Source organism: Coptis chinensis, chromosome 4, assembly GCF_015680905.1.
Source record: "Coptis chinensis isolate HL-2020 chromosome 4, ASM1568090v1, whole genome shotgun sequence".
Taxonomy (NCBI): domain Eukaryota; kingdom Viridiplantae; phylum Streptophyta; class Magnoliopsida; order Ranunculales; family Ranunculaceae; genus Coptis; species Coptis chinensis.
Genome location: NC_141459.1, coordinates 70,834,233 through 70,851,013, shown reverse-complemented (window position 1 = coordinate 70,851,013; position 16,781 = coordinate 70,834,233). Strand labels below are relative to the sequence as shown.

Genomic DNA, 16,781 nt, shown 5'->3' with positions numbered 1-16,781 from the left:
TTCTGTAAAGTGAAGAAATTTCCAAGAAGGTCAAGTGCAAAAAGTTTTTAGTATATTCTTAGAAATCTTTGAATCTTTTTCCCCCTTTTCTTGTTAACCTATCCTAAGCTCCGTCTTAATACCCAGACTTATCACTAAAGTATGATATGAAGTGTAGAATATGTTAGAGGATGCTAAAGTGAAGGACCCGATGCTTCAAATGTGATTGACATTCTTTTCATGAGACTTTATTTATATATTTGCAAATTTTCATCTTTCTGACTAAATATGTGGGATGTTTTACATTTTACTCATTTCCCTGCATATGGAGGTAAAATTGAAAACTTATTTGAGAGAGACTTTCTTGTGAGTGTATGAAATTGTGAGATTTGAAGTCAAAATACTAGTCCAAAGGTGAGGTAGAAATTCCGTTGCTTGGAAAAGAGAAATGAATCAAAATGGTTAAAAATGAATTAGCTCTAGTTAGGATGATTAGTTAGTCTTATCTATTTTTATGAATAGAACCTTAGCCTAATGTTTTATGATCATGGGTGTGATAAGTAGTAACCTTTTGATTTAGACTTTTTAACTGATAAAATTATTTTCTCTAGATTTCACCATAGTTCATATGTAAAAATTGATTTTTTGGGTATATCAACTGAAAACCATCACGAGGCTATAAATCGTCTTTTAAGGGTAACTTAAAGGTTTAAGGCCTTGTTGCATATGGTAAATGCAACCACGATGCCTAAAAAAGTGAGTTAGTTTATTATTTAATTAGTACTATTAGCTTTGAACACTTCTCTAGTATAACACATATTTGCTAAGAGATTAGCAAAATGCTAGTTGGGGGCTGTGATAAGTGCTCAAACGTAATGATTTATACCCCCAATTATGTGTATGTTAGTCTTCATTTTCTAATTAAATGTTATAATATGATGCAATTTGAGTTATTGCAGGTCAAATAATCTAAATGTGAAATATGGAGGGAAAGGAAGTCAAACAAGTCAAAAAAGAGTCATTGAAAATTACAGCTAAAGACTTAGGGCAAAAATGTCATATTTATCTCCAAAAGTGCCAAGCCTAATGGGACTCTAAAAGATGATACTAATTGAGTTAGAAAAGTCTTAAATTTGATCTCATAGCCTTAATTTCGAATTCATAGGAAGAGGAGATCAACATGGAAAAGAATTCAGAGTTTCACAAGAATTAGGAAACTGAAAGCTGTCAGAAGCTGCTGCTTGGGAAATAGCTTGCAGGGCAAAGTGGGCAACATCTAACTTTTGTTTAACCGAATCCAACCTTTTTAGGATTATTTCTAAAAAGATTCAAGAGAGTTTGACAACGAATAAACATATGATTCACATCTCTATCTAGACGAACATGTAAGCCAATATATAAGGCACAAAAACCTCAGTTTACATTCTCTAGGAAATTTAGTTTTTGCATCTTAGATCTAGAATTTAGAGAGAAGAAAGTTCAGACCTTTTTCACCATTACCATCAATAAAGATTATTCATTTTCATACTGTGTTCATAGCATAGTATGAGGAGCTAATCTCCCTTTTCTTGGGAGGGGAGATGAAACCTTTTTCTTATGTTTTAGTTTAGTTTTTCTTCTATCATGTTCTAGTATAAATCCCCCATTGAGTTTTTTCTTATTCATTCATTGATCTAACGCTCTTTGTGGACATTAGGAGGTCTTAGGGTAATTCATGATTGTGTAGAGCCAAATACCACAAACCCTATATTATTTTCTTCTAGTTTTTAGTGTTCTAGTGTGATGATTGGATTCTTTATGGCACCTCAATTAGTTGTATGGTTAATACCACATGTGAATTTTCCATCACACTTAAAGTTATATATTGAATGCCACTTAAAGCACAATTTGGTTAGATGGAATATATCAATGGAGATTGAAGAAGTACTTGGTGGTAATGTAGAAAGCACGTTGAAATCCAAATATTAACATCATGGTTATGAGCATAAGGTTTGTAGGTATGGTGAGTTTTCTATCAGTGATTTATATTAAGCATGATAGATTAATCTATTAGACTAACTCTATGATTTTGGTGGGTTCATCTCTCCCAAGATATTCTATCTCTTAATTCGTAATTATATATTTAATTTAATTTATGCATAGTTTAAATCTTAAATCAAATAAACCATATATTCATTATTACTTAGCCACATCTTTTACTTGCATCCATTAGAGTAATTTAGATTAGGAATTTCTATTATCATCAACTAATTATTTAGAGTAGGATTGATACCTTGCTAGCTAGCCACTATACTAATTAATATTTACTCGGCTAAGTAAGATTTGTAAAAGAAACGTAACACAAATAACGACATACAAATAATACGTGTTTACATGCTTTTTTTAGGTCCCAAGAGAACCAAATACGACCAAAGAAGTCACTAGAGTAATTGTTCTCAAAAGTCCAAGAAAGGCAGCAAACATTGCTTATACTATGAAATTTATCCCTTTTGACTTTTGTTTCTAGGAAGCAAAAACATGATAATTTATTTCTAATTCTGAAAATATTAAGATATTTTGCTTTTTTCAGATGATTTATACCTCTAACATTGTATATGCATATCTTCATAAAAACTATCTTTTGTGTTTGTTTTTGTTACTTGAGCCCTTGGGCTTTCCTCTACCTCACATTTTATTCCTAAACATACATAAGAAACTAAACCTTGTAAGCATTCCCAATTTAACAACCAACCTTAATATCAAAACTCCTTATTAGGCTTCATAATCATCCCCTCTAATGGAGACATTAGCCTAACTTCATTGGAGTAACAAATATACTGTAATTAAAAGAAGACATAATTTAAAGAGATAAATTGAATTAGATAAAAGCTTGGTGTTTAATGGAGTTGGAGGCTAACATATGCAAACCTAAATTATATTAACTAATAAGGGAGAAGATATCTTTGCTTTGCCCTCAACCTCTTTATAAAACAAAAGTTTAGGTTACAATTTCATGCATGGGCTTGGGAGCTGTGTTTTGGGCCACTAAATCAAGCCCAAATCCTAATTCAGAAAATAGGCCCATTGGACAAATTTGTAATTTAATTTCGCTTCTAGTTTTGTTCAGCAAATAGTTAAGGCTCCAGGATAAACCGGGTTGCAAAGATAGTATTTCCCTTTATTGCTTTTGAACCCCAACTCTTCAGCTCTGTTAAGTCACACAAAATGAAAGTTCAAAAACCACCTTTGTTAGTTTTGCATACAACCTCATCTTACCATCCACCTTTGTTATTTTAAGAAAGTTAACATTTTTAAACATGCACAACTTTAAATTTCTTCCAATACCTGATTTAAACTCTAATCTGTGAAATTTGAAAACCCTAATTTCTAACAATTTGAGAATGAGAAGTTCGGATCAACATAGTGATGAAGATTTAGGAAAAAATGAAGATTCATACAATGAAAAAGATGAATTACCATTAAAGGTAAAACCCTAGCTTTTGTTATCTTATTTATATTTTTATTATATGTAAATATGTGAGTTAGTTGTTTGAAAAGAATTAGAATAATAATTTGTAATTGGCATGTCCTTATTCAATTTTTACTTTTATTTACAACTAATTTGAGCAATGAATTTACATGTATAAAGCTATGATTGTGACGAAGGTTCAAGGAGATTATTGAAATTGGATGATAACAAATTAATGCATCTACTCTCTAGGGATCAACAAATTAAGGTCAAGACATTCTTCGCAATGGCAGACAATGAGTAAGCTAAATATTGTGCCGTTCTTGAAGTTTTCAATTTGAATATCGTGAATCCTCTTATTTTCATTACTTGCTTGTAATAAGTATAATAGCACACATGCATAATGGTTTATGCATGTATATTATTGTGTTTTCTAGTAGAATTTTAATGTTTCTTTCAATTTTAACTCAATGCAGGACTGTGGCATGGAAAGAAGATGACTTGGAAATAGTAGGCTCCCAAGTTGAAGATCTCATGTTTGGAAGGGAAGTCGTCTTTCAGGTATTTATTCGATATTGTATAGTATTCTACTATTTGCTTGAGTTAATTACCATTACTACATGTTTGAAATGTTTTTTTGTAAAAAGATTATCGAGTGGTACTCTATGATCCTTATTGACGACATTGGGAGTAAATCGAAATCATATGCATGTCTTACCACCAAACTTATGGGTTATATTCTTCACGTTGGTTTTCTTTTTCTTTTTTTTCCCTATAAATTAAACATGAACTAGCAGTGCAGTCCATGGCAGTGAATAACACCTCGATCTAACTTCTTTGTAGAACATTGCTACATATAAGAACCCGAGTAATTTGTGAGTGGAAGAATTGTTGGGAGACATATACCTCAGTTTTGACCACTTGATTATCCCAATGAACTTTGGCAAGACAGAGACGAGCACAAAAGGGTACCATTGGATATTGCTGCATATGGATCTGTCAGGGGAGTGGGAGTATTACAACTCTGCCCAACCAAAGAATAGCATAAATGACAAATTCATCAAAAGTGCAAGACTTATGACATGATTAACCAATACTGCTATCATCAAGTATTCTAAAGATACACAGGAAAAGATATTTTTTAGCTAACATCACAAGGTCATTGTTAATGCAGAAAACAAGAGTCCTTGCTACAATCAACAAACGTCAGTTATGGAGAACACAACAAAAAAGTTGATACTAGATAGAAAATTGGATGTCATGCCCTGCAACCAGCAAGAAACCTCGTAAGTTCCATTTGTATTGTCTCTTCTTACAACCTCTAATATTACTAGTCTTTATTCTTTCTCCTCTCTCTTTTTTCTTTCTCCCTCCTTTTTTACCTTACCCTTTCTTTTCTTTATATCTCTCTCCCTTTCTAACCGCTCCCTTTCATCTGTTCATCTCTCCTCATCCTATGTTTCTTACCTCTCCACCTATCCCTCAATGCTCACCGCAGTTCTCGACAGTTAGGTTTCCGCGGCCCCAATCCACTGCAACCTGTCCTCTATTTCCTATTCGGCATACGGCCCACTAGCCTCTAATGACCCTTTATGTCTTTTATATTGACCACTACAGACCTCTCCCCCTTTTTCTCTTCCCTCACCACAGTTCTCGGCAGTTAGGCTTCCGCGGTTAACCGTTCGGATCCGCTGCAATCTGTCTTCGCTTTCCTATTCTGTATACGGCTCCGTGACCACCAATGACATCTCATGTCACTAATATGACCCCTACAGATGCCCTCTCTCGGTCTTATTGAAAGTTTGTGGATAGACAATGGGATCAAGACCTACTATTCTCTAGGCGCGGTCTATCTCGATGCTGTAAGTTGTTCCATCCGTTGCATGACACGTGTTCCACTGTTATCGCCACCTGGGAATGGCGCATGCGCATCTGAACCTGACTTTTCGATTTTCGAGACCCCACGCGTCACGATTCCCCTGGTCCCTTTCTTGACAATTCCCCTTTTACCCCTGTCACTTCAAATCCCGCTCAAACCCTTCACTTTCCCCAAAAGCCCAAAATCCTTCATTTTTCATTTACCTTTCCATTTTTCACTTTTCATCTTCCTCAGCTCCTTTAACTTTTTCCCTATCGTTCCTCCCTCTCTTGGATTTTTCTAGCACCGTTTGCTTCTCTTTTTCAGTCGCTCCATCGCCTTGGCTACTGTGCACCTCAGGTTTGTTCTTTGCCTTCTCTCTTCCCCTCGTTTATTTTCTATACTCACTTTTCGGTACTGTTCTGTATTCTGTCCTTCTTTCTTAGCTTGTATTCTCCCCCATTGCTTCACTTGATCCATCTTAGTGTCAATAGTAGCATGTCGGGATCAGATTCGGTGGATACCTCTGCCACCAGATCCGATGGATCAGGAGCCTCTACATCCCGATCTAGCCACTCCACCGCGGATAGGTCAGAATCTCCGTCCTCTGGCTCTACCAGCCTGGCCGCAGTACCATCTACCTCAGGGAGGAAGGCTTCTCTTCCTCCCCTACCATTATATTACCGCCGCCCTAATTTAGAAGCAGTTAAAACCGCCTATGGCATCCCAGATGACGTGTTATTAGAGCACGTGACTGGCATCACCCATTTTCCACACCTGGTAAAACTGCGGCCCGGATGCCTTGTCGCGACTGTTGGCCAGATAGCGGCCGGTTTGCATTTTCCCTTAACTCTTCTCGACATCGAGGTATGCAATCATTTCAACATTCCACCTTGTCAAGGCATAGGTAACTTCTGGCAAGTTATGTATGCCGCTAACCATTACAATGAATCCCACACTCCTAAAATCCAACTCCGCGACATAATCACTCATTACTATATAAAAAAGAGCACCAAATTCGGAAGTGTAGGGTATTTATCCTTCTGCACACGTCCGCGGAAGAAGTCTTTTGTTCTCCGCATTACAACTTCTGACAAGGTGTGGCACCACTATCCACTGTATGTGTCTGAAAGTTTTATTTCCGTGGACCTACCTTCAGAAGTTTCTCTAAGGCACCTCAATTTCCTTACAAGTGGTAAGTCAAACCCTTTGATCCGCAGCGCTTCCGTATAACTTTGTTTCTAATATATCTTCTTTCTGTGACCCAGGCTGGAAACCAGATTCGCGATCTCAATTCTACGCCGGCATCTCCTCTGAAATTTTCCAAGGGCTCCGTGATTTAGGGAGTAACCAATGTGAGGTTCTCGGCATAGACCCCGAAAAAGGCAACCCTCTTTTGCTTGACCCCTCTCTAAAAGACATAGGTAGGTACCAAGGTCCCCTCTACCGTTTGCCGCCCCCCAAAGAATGAAAACCCAAATCCTCTCCCCCTCCCAAAAGAAAATGTAAAGCTCACCGGTCTTTTGGATACACCACCAAGATCTCCCACCCGCAAGCTGTCGCCCAACGAGCTGTCACTACACCATAACAGGCTATTTGCAACGGCAAAAAAGCGTTGCTAATAATTTTCGCAACGCTTTTTAAGCATTGCAAATATGGCGTGGGTAAAGTGTTGGAAATTTTTGCAACGGTTAATAAGCGTTGCAAACAAAAATTTCCAATGGTTATTAACCGTTGCAAACTGAAATTTCCAATGCTTATTAACCGTTGCAAACATATATTTCCAACGGTTTTTAAGCGTTTCCAATGGTTTATGTTTGTTTGGTACAAAATTTTAGCAACGTTTTTTAAATTTGTAACGGTTATGAACCATTGCTGATGGGTTGCAAATAATAAAAAAAAAATCTCATATTTTGTAGCAACCAGCTAAACCTGCCCCAACCAAGGTGAGAGAATGCTAACATTGTGTCAGCACAACTATAAATATCTGCTGGAGCCAAAGAGGCAAGGCTGAGGGACTATCGGTTCATGGAGCTAGCCACAAGTTAAGACAAATCTACTACACCTATATCACTCACTGAATCAAAGGGCCAATAAGTATCAGCAGATGGACCCAGAGAAATCCCATCTGATTCCTAGCAAACATTCAAATCAAGATACACGAGAAGAAACATCAAGTAATAGCAAATAAAGATGGGAACAGTAATCATGATAAACTAGAATTACGAGAATCTTCAAGATAACCGATTGTCATATATATCTTGCTCCAATAGATTTAAACATACTTGAATCAACTGAAATCAAACTTTTTATCGCCTATTAAGGTCCTAATTCACCACAAAAAACATGTCTTCATCACAACAATCTCCACCAAAGACCAGACCGCGACTCCACCCTTTAGCGATCTTGAAAAAGTCGCATAATAGCAACAAATCATAATATGTATCTTATTAATTCAATAGCCTTGGAGAGAAAGGAAATCATGTCCCTAATTTAATAATCCACTTTCTTTCTTTTGATCTAAAAGACTAAAAACCCATTAGTGTCAACTAAAAACATACCTTGATAAAGCCAATTTCCTTGGCATATATTGCTTCGGAAGTACTGCCTGCAGCACATGAGACCATACTTGCCATGCTCTTCAAGAAACTTTTCCACATGGAATGTGTCACAATACCCTAGCTTCTGAGATGAGAGATGATCAATAGAAGGAACAATCAGGCACTGTGCACCCCTGATTCTCTCTAAAAGAGGCCTCTTAATATTAAGAACGAGTGATATATATTTTGCAAGGAGGTAGTCTTGGGCAAAATGCGAAACTAATTTTTCTACCAAGAGGACATTAGGGTGATGAGCGTCAATCTTTACAACAACCATTTTCAAGTGGTCCATTTCCTTAATAAAGATGTAAAAACCTTGAGAGCCCAAAAATTATGAAACAACCCAACTTATTAGATGATTCAATGAGGATGTTGCAGTAATTAATCAAACAAGAAAAGCAAAATTTGGCGGAAGCACCATAGGGTCTTTTCTTTAAACCTAATAGCACTTTCAATCAGGAAAAAGAAAAAGGGAAGCAAAAGATAATGAGAAAAACCTGCTGCAATAGAGTATCAAAACTTGATAGGTGATTAGTAACCCGCTGATATTCAAGAGCTCCACCAAGAACTAGGAAACGGGGTTTTTCTATTTTTGAGGTCATTCGTCGATGGGCCACATTCTTCTTACAGACAACCCCTTTTACCACAATACTAAAGAAACAAGAGATCAAAAGGTTCATCAGATGAAGAAAAACTCAAATATGAAAAGGGTAACAATATATTTTCATATCATTGTTTCAACAAATTCACATTTAGATAAGCAACGGACGTAAATAAAGGAAAAAAAATTCAGTAAGGTTGATAAAACATAGACAACTTTCAATAATGTCGGAATATCCCTAATGTAAGTCTCTCCTGGGAGCAGGAACATAATAAAAAACACTTAACTAACTAATAAATATTATCAACATAGAGTAGTTCTCATAACATCACCCTGAAAAAGGAGACTTCCTTCTTGATTCTCAAATCATAATACCAAATCTGATTATAATGGGAGGCTAACGGCCTTATTTGTAACAATGATAAAACGTCCTAGATTCTAACCAAGAAAAACAAGGAAACCTAAAAAAAAAAGGTCTTGCCAATCAGGAATCCAAACTAATAACAAAATAAAAGAATCGTGTATAAACAATAAACATGTGCTGAAAAGAATTCATAGAAGGCGGTTCAACTAATGGCGCTAGGCCTTAAAAAGTGATCCTATTATGTGCCTTTTATCATTCATAGAAATCACCAAAAAATAGTTTCATGAGTTTACCAATATTTTCATCATTGAAAACAAACAAAATTTTCACTGTCAAAATTTTCAATTTCAAGAGGTCAAAGATAACTTGTTTAAAGGAATTCATATTATTTTAAGTATCATTTCTTTTTAAGTTTTTGTTGGTCAACATCCACAGGGACAATAAATAATGTATTGGATAATAAGTAAACTAAAAGTTAGTTCTCTTCAATATTTTTCTTGGATACAACTCTTGGCCTCCTACTATATTTTCCTCAAATGCTATAACAGGATAGGGACCCAGCGACCATTTGTCCTACACTTAGGAGTCATAACCAACAAATAGACAAGCTAAGTACGGTGCACAACTGCACATCATTGAGATTGCACTGAAGTTAAATTATATATGCAGTAAGAAAAGTTACCTCTCACTTAGGCGACCACAAGCCAAGCATTTGATTTTCACATAACCACCAGGATCCATACCCCCTCCCTTGCTTGTATCCGGTTTAAGGAGAGTAGCAGCTTCCCAGTACAACAATGTAATTATATCTAACCAATTCTCCTGATCATCTTCCTTGCTAACAGGCTATTCTTCAACCTATAACAACTGAGTTAACAAAGCCCAAAAATGCCCATCGACCACATTTTTCATTACCTTCCTATGCTCCTCGCTTGAGCGATCCCTGCTACGGTATTCCCCACTGCCAAAACTGCTTGAGGAACGTAATAATATATATCTCAAGGTAATAAAGTTGCTTGTAAAATTGCACTTCAGCAACAGCAAAAGCCTGAGGTGTCTAAAAGTGACCTCCGCAACATTGCGGTATGGAGCTTCATATACCTCAACAGAAGAAAACATTGTAAGACTCCAATGGCATTCATATAAGCACTATGAGTGTGCCAACAAGGGAACTGTCTGAAGACAAAGATCTGAAAACATGAAACAACAATGTATATAGAGTATAGACACTTAACAACTAATCTTTTTCCATAGGAAAATGCTATAAACAGGAAACTCATTGCAAGTTATCAGCAAAACAAACACATCAATGCACATAAAAATTTACCTGAAACTAGTTAGTAGACACTGTCTTTCCAAACTCCTTAGTATTATGAGCAGAAAAGTGAACAAGTGATCCTAGCTTTCAACAATTCATGTGGCAATTTTTCCATCCTCCAAGTAATGTTGTGGCAATAGTACAACATACGAAATCAAAACAAAACCTATAAGTGAAACAGAATTGCAAGCACACACTTCTTCCACTATACCCAATCAAACAAGCAGTACAACGAACCAATTGCTCCACTCTTACCTCTTTGATTTCTTTAGATACAGTTGGAATTTGGCAAAGGCGCAGTTTAGCTAAGGCATTTTCAGGCCAGGTCTTAGGTATCAGCACTTGTAGAAACCAAAAAGTGACACAAGATTCTAAGATGTGGCAAACCACACTAGATAATATATGAGTCCCAATCACCTAAAATGTCATGACAAAAAGGATGTTTCGATACCTGAATCACTACTATATCATTTGGAATGAAAAAATTCATTGTACCAAACTCGTTAATCTTCTTAGAACCTTATGATTAAATAGCTCTCTTTAGTATGACCTGACTTTTGAGCACAGCTACGACAAGGAAACAACATATTCTCTATGAGAATTAGCATTCTTATTCTTATTCTCCTATCCTCTTTATCTTTACCACATGACATATAACAACCCTGAAAACTTTACCATACACTAGCAAATCCAAAGTAGTTACAAACACTTAACACAATGCAATAAACCCTACCACTGAAAACAACAAATGCAACTAACATAAGTACATAACAAGTAAATGAGTTTAAGCTCAAAATCTAACCAGATAAATGGCCTAACACCGCAAGAAAACAACCTTCTTTCCCGTTTCGTCACGAAGAACATGAGCAGCTCTTTTAAACTCCTTACAATTAAAAAAAGTTTTAGCCTGTTATAGATTTGTAGGGAGGTAATCTCTGCTCAAAATATGAGAAATTATCCCTGCATCCTAAGCTTCTAGTCAAGATGCTAACCTTTCATAATTAGTATCTTCAGACTTGGTTCTTACAACAATTTGTCTCCCATCACCGCTAATCCAACCCACGACATATAGGCAAATCAATTAAATAGTAAAATGCATGATAGTAGACTAAACTTTCCTTACAAAGAAACAAGTAAAAACAGTTATAATAAACAGACGACAGTGAATTACTAGTTAGTTTGAACATACCATGCCAGAATGGCGATGAACGGAGTGAATTCTCCGATTAGAACCAGGTAACATCATCTTGGAAGCAATGAGCTTCTCCACACCCTAGAGAAAATGAATTAATAATAAGAAGGCTTTATTTAGAAAAAGAAAAGAAGAAAGTTCCACTGACCATAACAATCCCATCTTTGCATTTGATTCCAATAATAGTTCCACTGTTGTCAACGGCTTTGGAAGCGTATTCGATTTGAAACACACGCCCATTGGTTTTGTACGGTGGTCAAATGCACAACATTGGTTATGTACCGCAATCCACGACAACTTAGATATCTTCCAGACTTTTGTTAATCGTGCATTGCACTTCTAAACATAAACATCTCAATACATGCTAGTAGCGTTTAACTGCATATCATTGACTAAAACATCTCAATAGACATCACCAACCAACCAATCAACCAACGTTATGGAATAGTCCTTTCCTTAACTTTGCATTACACTACAAAAATCAATGCTTTATACTGTGTCGTAAATCAACAAAAACGTAACTAATAGTAGATCAAGCATGTGGCAGTCAACTGCATTGACTTATGTATCAAAGTGCCCTAGTGATTTTTTTTTTTTATTTCAAAATTTCAATATAATTGTATCTTTCACAGACATACCCAAACTCGAAATTTGTGAAATCTTGAATAACAAAAACTAAAGTTCAAGTTAAAAAAAAAATTAAAAAATATTACCTAGCTGAAAAGTGTTGTAGATCTCAGATAAAGAAACAAGTCCAAATATAGATCTGAAATGGAAATGAATTTAACAAAGTCAGTCAAGATTATTAGAGTATATATACAAAAAAATAATAATAATAGGAACAGAGGGACCAGAAAATATGGCTCCGAAGAAGAATCAAAGCAAAGAGTAATTAATTAATTAATTAAGGTTGAAAGGAATGAGGAAGTAATAGGTGTTACATGGAAAACACGCTGAAAATGACAGGAAAGTGGGGGGATTGAGAGAAGAGAAGGGAGTGGAAGAGAGAGGGTAACGGCAGCGAGAGGGAGAGGAGAGAAGAGAGGTTATGTTTTATGTTTTGACGAAATAATGAGCGCGATTTTTTGTTTCCCTCTTTCGCCCAAAATTTCAAGTTTCTAACACTTACCCTACGGTTTGCTCTAATTTGAAAGCATTAGAAATTAATTCTTGAAATTCTTCTGAATTAAAGCAACACTTATCAACATTCCCAATGCTTATATAGCGTAGGCAACTTACCAACGCTAAAATAGTATTGTAAAGCAAAAAAGGTGTTTGTTGCAAATAGCCTGTTATGGTGTAGTGCGTCGCCCAACGAGCCGCCGCTCAATCCCACTCCCCTACAGATACCGCCCCCCCTCTTCCTACTCTGTTTTAGCGGATTAGGAAGACGATTTTGCCCACCCCTCTTCTTCTGTTCCTGCCGCTGACATGACCTCTAGCAAACTTAAACTTTGGGACAGCGACTCAGAAGGTGAAGAGCCCACTGAAGTTGCGGCCAAGAGCCCACCAGCAAAAAAGGCCCGGACTGTGCCTCCACCTCCATCTGAACCACTAACTCACTCAGCGCGGCCCATGGCTTCCTCTCGCCGTCCTGGGAAGCAACTCCATTTGTCAGGCCCTCATTCCTCTGGTGCCGTGGAAATATGGCACCCCCAATTTAAGGCTAGAGACCGCGATGTAAATATCCGCGATTCGGACCTTGACAACCCCGCCGTCACGGCGCCTTTGTTTTTCAGCTCTCATTTTCCCAGAGACCAAGCATACGGCGACTCAGACTCATTCGCCTCTCACAGAGCATCCATCTACACTGGCTGGGAGAAGGTGTTTTTACTTTCCTCTTTCTGTTCTTTTCTTTATAACCCTTTCTAACATGTATTTTCCTTAGATGAGTCTGGACATCGGCTTCGTGGTGCGTAACCTGACCAACACCCTAGAATCTCTGGAGGTCGCGAAATAGGAGATAAATGGCCCTAACGGGTGGAAAACTAAGCATGCCCAGCTGGAGAAGGACTGGGATGATCTTCGAATCATTGCTCCGAAGGCCCAAAAGGCTCTCCAGCAAGCTAAGGACAAGCACCGCGACTATGTAGTAGGAGTCACCTCTAAAATGGAGAGCGAAAGGGAGGTGGATAAACTCGCCACTCAGGCCGCTGTGGACAAAGTAGTGAAGGATGTGGCAGAATGATTCAGAGTCCTAGCTGAGAAGAAGATTGCCCGCGAACTAAAAACCCAACTTGAAGAGCTTACTGCAGCTGGTCGTCTACTTCCCATTCCACTTCTAGTTCATGTCCCTGATGCTCAAATTTCCTCGCCATCTCTCGCTGTTCTTGATGCTGCTACCTCAGTGCTACCTCTAGGTACTTCCAGTGTAGTCACCTCCCCCATCAAGGTAGATGATGATTCCAACGCCGCGGTGGAAGTTGCTGAGGTTTCTTCCTAGCAGGAAAGGGCAGCAGTGAATCGTTAAAACATGCAGTTTTGTAGTTTTGTTCTTTTAATGTTCACCATCCAACAGTAAACTTTTGAAGTCTGTATATTTACATTCTATGCCTGGTTTTCTGGGTATGCCCAGCAGGTACTCAACCAAATGTAGCTTGTCTTCTATTTTCACTTCATTTTTTTTTCTTTTCTAGACTCATAGTATGAGATCACCACCTCCTGCTTAAGCAAATAGTCATAACATTTTTTAATTCCCATTACAAAAAATTGGACTTTGCCCTCACTTATTGCATCTCATTGCAATTTATTTTTGTTGTGAAGCCTGGTGGGGCAGCTCAACTTGCCCCCAAATTGATTTAGACATACATCCGCGAAGGCTCTCCCCGTTGTCTTTGGTCAGCTGTGAAGCCTGGTGGGGGCAACTCAACTTTGCCCCTAGTTGGATTTGGACACACAGTCCGCGAAAGGCTCCAACCCCTGTCTTTGGTTAGCTGTGAAGCTTGGTGGGGGCAGCTCAACTTGCCCCCAAGTTGATTTGGACATACAGTCCGCGAAGGGCTCCTCCCCCCGCTGTCTTTGGTCGGCGGTGAGGCCTGGTGGTGATAGCTCAATTTGCCCCCAGTTGATTTGCACATATAGTCCGCAAAGGGCTCCTCTCCCCCTGCTGTCTTTGGTCGGCTGTGAAGCCTGGTGGGGGCAGCTCAACTTGCCCCCAAGTTGATTTGGACATACAATCTGCGAAGGGCTCCACACTGTCTTTAGTCGGCAATGAAGCTCAAAGGGAGCAACTTGACTTGCCCCCAAGTTGATTTATACATATAGTCCGCGAACCTATTTCCTCATTCCATACATATGCTACTTTGGAAGAAGTGCTCTCTTTATTTCAAGGATATAATAATGACAGTACAAGATATCATTTCTCAACTTACATATCTCTATTTCAAAGCAAGTACTTTCCTCTAAACTGAAAAACTAAACAAGGCTTCCGCTATTAAATTTTTTCAACATTCTTATGTTCCATGGTTTATCTATCTTTCCCCCTGTTGAAGTCTGTAGCTTGTAAGTCCCCGACGTACCCTTCTCCATCACGACATATGGTCCCTCCCAGTTGGGACCTAGTTTGCCTTCATTCTCCTTCTTGGTGGCTGGTGTAACCCGTCGCAGCACCAAATCCCCTACGTTGAAAGTTTGCAGCTTCACACGCTTCTCATATTGTCTTTGCAACTTCTGATGATACTCTTCTAGCCGTATACGCGTTATATCTCTTTTTTCCTCTACGAAATTCAACTCAGTGGTCAAGATCCTCTCATTTTTTCTCGATTCTATAGCTCTGGTTCGTGTCATTTTCTCTCTCATTTCCACTGGTATTATTGCCTCTACTCTATATGCCATTAAGAACGGTGATTCATTTGTGGAGGTTCACGGTGTTGTGCGATAAGCCCATAGTACGTGATTCAATTGGTCAGCCCATGCTCCTTTCCGCTCCTCTAGCTTTCTCTTGAGATTATTCATTATGATTTTATTTGACGACTCTGCTTGTCTATTTCCTTCCGGATTGTAAGGGGCTGAGAACCCTTGCTTCACTTTGAACGCCTGAAGGAACTTTCAGACCTTTCCTCCAGTAAATTGTGTTCTGTTATCCGCGATGATGGTATGTGGCAATCCGAATCTACAAATGATATTCTCCCACAGATACTTGTTCACATTTTCTTCCTTAACTTGTTGTAGGGCCACTCCTTCAACCCACTTGGTAAAATAGTCGGTTGCAGCTAACATGAACCTCCTTTTACTGCTCGCCATGGGCAGAGGTCCCACTATATCCATTGCCCACATGGTGAATGGCCACGGGCAGAACACACTGTGTAACGGCTCAGCTGGTGCATGTATCAGCGGTGCAAATCTCTGGCATTTTTCACATCTCTTGGCATACTTTGTGGCATCCCTCTTCATATGTGGCCAAAAATACCCCTGTGATATCAATTTATGTGTGGTTGTTCGCCCCGCTGAGTGACTTCCATAATCACCTTCGTGCACCTCGGCCAAAATTTCTTGAACCTGCTACGGCCCTATGCATTTCAACATTGGTCCGCTGAAACTCCTCCTATACAGATCCCCATCTAGTAAGGTGTATCTTTGACTCACCTATTCCATTTTACGCCTCTCTTGTTTGTTTTCTATCTCTACTCCCCTCAAGAACGTTTTGATGGGCGTCATCCAACCTGGATTCTTCTCTGTGGTAAACCAAACACCCTCTTCCTCTGTGGTACTTTGTTTACTCAATACCCGTACTTCAATAGATCGACCCTCCGTCCCTGGCAGTACCGCCACCACATAAGCCAATGCGTTGGCATGTCTATTCTCTCCACGGTTCAAGTGAGTAAACTTAATCTTATTAAATTTGCTTGCTTTTCTTTGTAGGACCTCCAGGTATCTCACCATCCTTGGGCAGCGGGCCGCAAACCCCCCATTTACTTGACAAACTACCAGGTTAGAGTTAGAGTAAACAGATAGTTCGCTCACCCCCAGATCTTTTGTCAAATCTAACCCTGCTATTACTGCTTCGTACTCAGACTCATTATTAGAAGCCACAAATCCCAATTTCATCGATAACTCTAGCCTAGTGTTCTCAGGCGTTACCAGGACGACGCCTATTCCGTTCCCCGTATCTGTAACAGAGCCATATGTGAAGACTCTCCAACCGTTCCGCGTATCCCATGGATCCAAGGGGTCATGGTTAGCTTATCCCTCTTGTTCCATGACCATTTCCTCTCCCCATGTAGGGTCCTCGGCTGGGAACTCTGCCAAAACTTCCACCATTGCTTGTGCTTTCTCTGCGGTTCTGATTTGGTACTGAATTTCGTAGCAACTGAGCATCACTACCCATTTTAGCATTCTGCTTGACTTCTCTGCCTTCAACACCTACTTGAGTGGCAGATTGGTTATTACCACCACTGAATGAGCCTCGAAATAAGGTTTCAA

At 38.7% G+C, this 16,781-nt stretch overlaps 1 protein-coding gene and 1 long non-coding RNA gene across 2 annotated transcripts; both read right to left on the bottom strand.

Annotated features, from left to right (window-relative positions):
• Positions 1-8,028: 8,028 nt before the first annotated feature.
• Positions 8,029-10,221, bottom strand: LOC147504632 (uncharacterized). Its single transcript, XR_015220425.1, has 3 exons — positions 9,533-10,221; positions 8,383-8,536; positions 8,029-8,180 (listed from the first exon to the last, which is right to left on the bottom strand). It is a non-coding gene; the product is annotated as an uncharacterized LOC147504632 (long non-coding RNA).
• A 4,553-nt stretch (positions 10,222-14,774) lies between these two features.
• On the bottom strand, positions 14,775-15,194 carry LOC147504631 (uncharacterized). Its single transcript, XM_086605291.1, has one exon. The coding sequence runs from the start codon at positions 15,192-15,194 to the stop codon at positions 14,775-14,777; it is 420 nt and encodes a 139-aa protein (XP_086461417.1).
• Positions 15,195-16,781: the final 1,587 nt, after the last annotated feature.

What these genes read in the sequence shown, in the direction of transcription:
- LOC147504631 (XM_086605291.1), bottom strand. Translation starts at nt 15,194, where the DNA reads ATGGCATATAGAGTAGAGGCAATAATACCAGTGGAAATGAGAGAGAAA.